The 7,724-nt window shown below is 37.4% G+C and overlaps 2 protein-coding genes across 2 annotated transcripts; both read left to right on the forward strand.

The window, feature by feature from the left end:
- Positions 1-308: 308 nt before the first annotated feature.
- On the forward strand, positions 309-3,616 carry LOC145901374 (uncharacterized). Its single transcript, XM_082989033.1, has 5 exons — positions 309-441; positions 783-845; positions 957-1,120; positions 1,587-1,767; positions 2,687-3,616. The coding sequence occupies exons 1-5, from the start codon at positions 382-384 to the stop codon at positions 2,987-2,989; spliced, it is 771 nt and encodes a 256-aa protein (XP_082845159.1). The 5' UTR covers positions 309-381; the 3' UTR covers positions 2,990-3,616.
- Positions 3,617-4,046: 430 nt separating this feature from the next.
- LOC145901378 (uncharacterized) lies at positions 4,047-5,831 on the forward strand. Its single transcript, XM_082989039.1, has 4 exons — positions 4,047-4,182; positions 4,240-4,397; positions 4,768-4,936; positions 5,209-5,831. Exons 1-4 carry the CDS (start codon positions 4,060-4,062, stop codon positions 5,428-5,430), a joined length of 672 nt encoding a protein of 223 aa, XP_082845165.1. The 5' UTR covers positions 4,047-4,059; the 3' UTR covers positions 5,431-5,831.
- Positions 5,832-7,724: the final 1,893 nt, after the last annotated feature.

Below are 7,724 nucleotides of genomic sequence, written 5' to 3' on the forward strand. Positions count from 1 at the left end.
GCTACAACCTGAGGAGGAGGAATCGCACTTCGACTCCGATGAAAATACTACATCGGACATAGACATTTCTCCCCTTGAGGACGGTGGAACGTCCCCCCGCGGACGGGTGCGACGTTTACCGGCGTATTTGCGTGACTATGTGTTGTAGTGTGACTATGTGTGTAAAGTGTACCACGTTTTATTTCGAGGGCGAAATTATGTTAGTTGGAGGGGGGCATTGTAGCGATTTTGTGCTTCATTTTGTATTTGTAGTCACGTGTGTCCGTGTGTGTGGTGATGCATGTCGGTGTGTGCCTCGCCATAAGATCGGCCGAGGCGCAGTGAATAAAGTGGCGAGCTATAGCAACGAGTGTTTGAGAGCTGGTATCGGCTACAGTACTAATGATGCTAGCAGGTTATTACTTTGTGGTTGGATTTTTGGGCTTGGTTTTCGGCGCTGAGGTAATAGATTACGACAAGTAAAGTAGGAAGCTTTTGGTGAAATTTTGAAAATTGAGTGGTTTAGGCTGCAATGGTAGTCAGTTAATCTGTATTAAAAGAAATTTAGTCTAACATTTATAAATGTGATACCATAAAATAATGGTTATTACGGCTTTCAAATACTGGAATGGTAGTTTATTGAAATGCGATTCATTTGGTCGATTATATGTTGTGGCATGGGCTACACATATATACCTGTTTCTGTTTTCGTAACTGTAACCAAATAGTCAAGTATTTAGATGCCTCACTGTTTCTTTGATAGGCTGTATTACAAAACATTTATGCCTGCAAATATTTTATAGGACGAAGTTAGCCAGCAAGTATCCCGACATATATCTTGGAATAATGGGACATGCAAGTTTGAGGTATTCCCTGAGTTAGCCTAATCTATTTTTACCACAAATATTTTTTGCCAAAGAACATTTAACTTGCCGGATGTTTGGCACAATAAGCACTAAAAAGTAAATATTGTACAGGACCATACACCAGTTCGCCTTACGTTACCCAATGACTCTGGATTTGAATCTGGCTTCTGTGGTCCAAAAGAACGCTACAGCCCAACAAAAAACAGATGTTTCAGATGTATGGGAAAATACACCAACTGTTGTAGAAATACTTTGAAGAAATGCTTTTACACCAGGTAGGCTAGTTTAACTGTTGCCGAAATATTATAAAAAGTCTATATTAATCAACATAGGCATTCTGTTGCTATGGATATGATTAAACATAAAAGTTGTTACCACACTATATAGCCAACAAAAGTTTTTAAATTTGGATTTTGCTATATGTTGGGCAATATGCTGTTAAGTTTTCTGTATCAACTACATTTGTTTTAAGAGTAGGTATCCCCACATTTTGAAAAGGGCAAATGAATGAACATTCCTTACATGGTGTTAACTGTAGGTATATCCAAAGTGTTTAGTAAATAAGGTTTCCACTGTTATGTTTCTAAATATCAATCCGAAAGCCCACTGAGCTGTTCATTCACAAGTATGTAATGAGGACAAGCATCCGTTTTATTGCGTGAATAATTGGCAATTTTTTCGAATGTGATTCGCTACATTCTAATAATGGACAAAACATGTCAATATAAGCTTTATATATAGAGAGGAATGCCGTGCTAAAGGGTTGATTTCACCACCCAACACATCTCAATCTCCTGCAGCAAATCAAACCCTTCTAACCAACGCAACCACGATATCAGCTAATATAAGCGGAAGCAACGAAACGACCACAGCACCCTGTCCAGAGAAACCAAGCAGAGCAACAACTCCAAATACGGAGAAGGTACAATTACATTGATCAAATGTCCTAAATACTGAGAACAGACTGTATTTTTACTGCCGTAAACACGTGTTACAGTTCCACTGTTTTCCAACATTAGAAAGATATATATATCTGTAGTCTAAAAAGCGAATTATGATGCTTGTCAGAAAGATACTTAAAACCCAAAAGAGTCACCAAGGCAACTCTTGTACAAACAGGTTTTTGGTACCATGGTTTTATGTTCAGGCAAATAAACATACACGGTTTGTAACCATCATAAGAGCAAAACATAAATCGTAGGGAAGGACCTTGTACTTTGTACTGCAACTTTGGATCTTTTTTTACAGCTTAAATTCGACAATTATTGCAGTCTACAAAATATGATAAATAATCCTAAGTCGTCTGTCTGTTTAAAGTTTAACTACAACTTTAAAACAGACAGACAACTTGGATTATTTATCATATTTTGTACTAATCCGTTACTGAGTCTCTGTCCGCCATATACTATACAGGCAATTCAAAGAAATCAAACTCTCATTAGTGAAGTCTACAACCATTCTCCAATTTTTTGACCTGACAATTTTGCCCAAAACTTATCCCGACCACTTGACAACACTTTGGTTGAAATTGTCATTGGCCCATCTAAGAATAAGTAGTTGAATATACAAGCAAAAGTGTTTCAACAATACCTCATTGTAACTTAAAATACCTTGTCCGAGGTATCCCTGTGTCCAGGGCATCCCCAATCTCCCTTACTTGGCATATTAAAAGGTAAATCTGATTACCCCCTAACACAGGATTAACATGTTTTGTGTAAACTGTACTATACTAGTCAATATATATACATTTCGCACGATTCTCAAACTGATTCTTATGTAGGAAACAAATGTTGTGTTGATTTCAAGCAACTCTAATGTGGACACTTTTTACTGCTTTGCAGCCTACCTCAGAATCACCGTCACAGCCTCCTTCCAAAAATGAAAATGAAATTGCATCTACACCACCACCTGATACAACCACGACACCCCCAAGTGAGAACCCGCTTACAAAACCACAGATTGTGGTAATTGTACTTTGCGTCGTCTTTGCTTTTTTGATCGCCTTTTTTGCCTGTTATAAGTTTATTCCCTGTTTTCGAAAATGGGTTAAAAAAAATTGGGAGAAGTGGAGCAGTTTTGTCTCATGGTTGCAGAACTGTCAACCTCGCTACAACCGTGCCCCAATACAAGAGGAAAATCTGTGAATAACATTATAAAGTCGTTACTGAGAGCGTAAGGGCTTTTTGACGTACTCCCATATACCGTATTTACTCGATTGTGAGCTGCACGTAAATGTTAATGGCAAAGTTAGCTGACCCCAACAATATTTGTCAACAAATCTGTCGTTTAAAATTGTCTGATATGCTGATAACTGCTTTCATTTTTAAATCACTTTTCATAATACACATCTTGTTTTTATTGCCTTGCTATGATTGTTTCGAGTTTGGTGCTTTTTCCACTTCACGATACGCTGTCTATGCTTCTTCAAATTATGCTGTATTCAAGTGCCAATATACCTTACTGTCAATCCTTATGCGCTTCATTGTGACAAAAGCTTCCGTGGTTTTATATAGTTATGAAGTTGAACGCTGTACAGACTCAAGTTGCACAACCGAAATAATGTTTCCAATACCTCCAATATTACAAACGCAGTGTGCCGTTTGACTTATGAAGCATTATTAGTAAAACCACTGTTTTAATACACGTTTTGTATAAAATATAGCAATACACGATTTTCGAGCTTCGAACAATTGCAACTCCCTAATTGTTTCCTGTTGACTGTGAAACGTTTATGTGCGTGCCACATGTAACAAAACTACCCAAAGTTTTGCCCGAATAAAAGTGAATGAATTTTTCCAAGTGAAACCATGCGACTGTTGTGTCGTCATTACTACTCGTGGAAGACTTCTAATTCGCTGTTATTAACTTATAGGAGAAAGGTATTCAATAACACGGTTTCATCGAATTCAATGTTTATTTTCTTAACCTTCTCACAATTTTGCGAAATAGAGGAGAGGATTACTCAGAAGATAGACCAAGCCAACTTTTCAATTCAGCATTTTCCCGTTCATGAGCTTCAGCCCTTTAGCCCTATGGCAGCTAAATATAAATTTTACATCGCACCTACTCAGCCAGCAATGAAGCGGTGATTCACCTTTCCTAGCAGCGCTTAATACTTTTACCCGGGGATTTCCCCTAGTAATTTTATCCATAGGGTATATATTCGCTCAGCCATTCCACACTCCATGTAGATTCGAAAGTATTGGGCAAAGAAATGAAGCTTCTTGACTGCTGCATTGTTGCTTGTTTCGCCGCGTTGGGTCTAGTAGGACTAGTAGGAGTATTTGGAGAATTGAGAAAATCAATCAAATGGACAGATGATGGGTGCAAGTTCAAGGTACGTGCGTTATTTCAGGGTTGAGTAACAGCGGCCAATCATGCAAATTCGCTTCAGAACCATGAACCTGTACGTCTTCGTGGAGATGCAGGCATAACTTCTGGTTACTGTCAACCGAACTTTTACTACAACCCAAGCATTCAGTGGTGCAATGAATGTTATAAAGGTTACTCCAACTGCTGTTGGAATTCCTTTCGGCGTTGCTATTACCTATGGTAGGCGATATTGTGACATTAAGTTTGTAAACCATGCTTCCAGCATTCGCCATGTTGTTAATACAGCAATATATCTCTCCTTGGTTTGCAGTAAATTGAATCGTAATGTTTATGCCAAATCAATAGTGTTACGTGAATGTACCTGCTATGTTTGGGCCCCTTTGTTTGTTGTGATATAACGGACGAACAATGAAACCAAAATGTGGCAACGCGTGTCCAATACTTTGAAAAAGATTAAGATTTGTCTGGCAACGCGTGTCCAATACTCACAATTGTTATCTTGCACTGGTAATTCAATCTGAATCACAGTAAGATCATTGGTCTTTTTGACGGAAGTAAGATCTATTTGCTTCATGTTTTGTTGATTCAGGGAAAAATGTGTGGCTGGGGATCTTGTAAACTCCACTCATTCACCACCAAACAATTCTTTGTCGAATATAACTTCCACCAAACAAGTGGAGACAACTTTATCTACAAACACTAGTGAAAAGAACAGTGATTCACCCCCTCCACCTACAACGACAACGGAAGCAGCCAAGGTAAGCTCGGTGTTACATTCGAAATATCCAAACATGGATTTCACACGAAATATTACAGTTTGATGTCCTTACTTACAACATAGCCTAAAAGCTTGTGTGTCTAAAGCGTGCATGACTTGTGTGTCTTAAGGCACAACTTTGAGGAAATACATTTTCTGTTCCAATAGAACCAATTGCATGTTGTCTGATAATATTTTTCGGTGGCACCCATGGCATTTGATCCAATATCTACTCTCCGTTGCACAAAAAAATAAATGTCGAATGTCTTTCAGCATCAAACTCGTGCCAATGCAAAACCCACCGAGGACAAGAAACCAAGAAGCGCTCACCCTACATCAGACCTAACAACAAAACCAGTTGGAAATTCCTGGAAGCCAGCTGATATCGTGGGGTCAATTGTTGCAAGCATTATCGCGCTGATCTGTTTCGTTTTGGTGGTAAGCGTGACAACAGACTGTTGCTCATGTATTCGGCGGAGATACGAAATGCTTTAGATTGAATTTTGGAAAAGGGCAAAGGCCATCGTTCCTCTAAATATTTTTAACACGAAACAAACGCTTTCAGTTACAGTTTTCATTTGTCAAAACTTTAGTATTTACAACAAAAATGGCGGTTTACCCATTAATATAGCCAAAATACTTTTCCAAAATTCAATCTAAAGCATTTAGTATTTACCCAACAAAAATTTTATATTTTGGTTTTTATTTTGTTTACTTTCTTAGCGTTTTTAGTTTGAACAAATATAGCTAAAGGAACAAATTTTATTCCCTTATGATATACGTCATCCATTTGCTTTGATTCCGTTATTATATACGCTTTCATATACTTTTGTTGTGACACGTCCATTTTTTTAAACCTAAAAATGCCTGTTGAATATGTTGAATAAAATGTTGAATGACCCTTGGTAATGTGTGCGTAATCGTAAAATATATTTGACCCCAAATCGTCATAGTAATTAATAGTGTGTTAAAGTGGCAAACTCGTTATAGTTCGTCTGCAAAGGGAGATGATAAATCTGCTGTGTTAACTCGCAAAACTCAAAGAGTTTCATATTTGTTTAAACTTGATTTACCACCCATGTATTCAGCGCGCACAGAAAATAACACAACAAGTCAGAAAAGCGAGTTGACATAAACGAGTCACCTTGAATGTCGAAACGTAACATTTTTGTTATTGCGAGACCAATGATGTTTTTTCTTAAACTCACTGGGATTTGAACCCAAGATTTCCTGACCATAAATCCCAATTAAGTTTTTTCTTGGTAAAAGCATCCCAACGAATAACGTCTCGTGGGTGTCATCTAGCGGAAAATTTTTATTTCTTTGTTTGACTGAGGAGAACCACGCAGTGACAAAAGTGGTTTGTGAAAATTTATTTTCTTTTCTTTGGGGTCGTCGACTTGCCCAAATAAGTTAAAATAAGGTCCAAATTTTGGGTAAAGATCAAAATTTGTCATAATCATTTCAAACAAAAAACTTGCGAAGGGGTCAATCCTTGCGAAGGGGGTCAACTTAAAAAGATTGCTTTCATGTGTTTTAACGATGTATGAGCATCACAACATTTCATACAACAATTTCATAATGTTCAAAATCCGACCCAGATAGACTGACTGTTGTTAGTGGTACCAAAACTTAGCCTACGTTCTTGTAAGTTACACCCTATATATCAAGTCTGTGGTAGTTGATCTGTCGAAAGCGGCTATCTGTCAGTAGAAAAAAGGACTTTCGTGGTTTTTCTAAAAGTTGCAAATTCAAATCGTTAAGATTACCGTTCGTCGTGTAGAGAACTTATAATGTACAAATAATTGCAGCACACATAACACACAACATGTATCACTTACACAGAATTTTATAGTTCAACCAAACAATTTAGTTGTGGTGTTCTTGTTCAAATTGGTATGGTTACTATATAGTGTATGCCAATGGTAACACAGACGCCTTATATTATATTCACAGACTGCTTTCAAGGTGGGGAAAAAGAGACTGCAGAAACAAAATAAAGAAACCAAAAGTTCAGTTTACCTAAATTTTCTTGGTGGTCAACATCTTGGCCATATTTTCGCGAGACCTTCCCATTGTAATTTATGCACAGACATTCACCACTTGCACCAGTAAAAAGAAAAATATCAAAAAAACGTGTAATCGTGCATGCTTAGTTGATAACAATATATCGGATGAGCAAACCTAAATTTTTCTTTGTTTCAAAGATTACGATCGGGTGTGCAAACGTATTCTCCGATCTACCTATTCAACAGCAAATATAAGAAACGATACTTGTTCGATGACAACCAATAATTGTAAAGTTATGATACAATTGTTGTGTGTTTTCTTCCCAATATTTGTAGAGTTTTGTTTTACGCTGCGCACCAATTTGTTTCGATCAAGGTAAGACATCAATCAAACCTCTCTGAAGTTACCAGAGATATTCCTGAGGGAATATAACCTGCTCTTTTTGTATGTGTATAGGTATACATTCTTTGTTATTGCTTGGGCATTTACAGATGTTGTTAACTTTACTTCTGCCATTTCGGCGAAATATTTTAATTTCATATTGAATTTCACGCACAAATAAACACAGCTTCATACGGTATTTTAAAAACGAAACACAAGTATTGCATATCAATTAGAACACGATGTCTTTCAAGAAACATCAAAAATAACTCTAACACCAATAGGTTATCAATGTTTACGATCATTTCTTATACAAGGTATATGTTGAGGCAGCAGTGGTTTTGGTTGCGAGCGTACACAAAGGCAGATAATGCAAAGGTCGCTATAGATACAGGCGA

This window comes from Ascidia mentula, chromosome 5 (assembly GCF_947561715.1).
Source record: "Ascidia mentula chromosome 5, kaAscMent1.1, whole genome shotgun sequence".
Classification (NCBI taxonomy): Eukaryota; Metazoa; Chordata; class Ascidiacea; order Phlebobranchia; family Ascidiidae; genus Ascidia; species Ascidia mentula.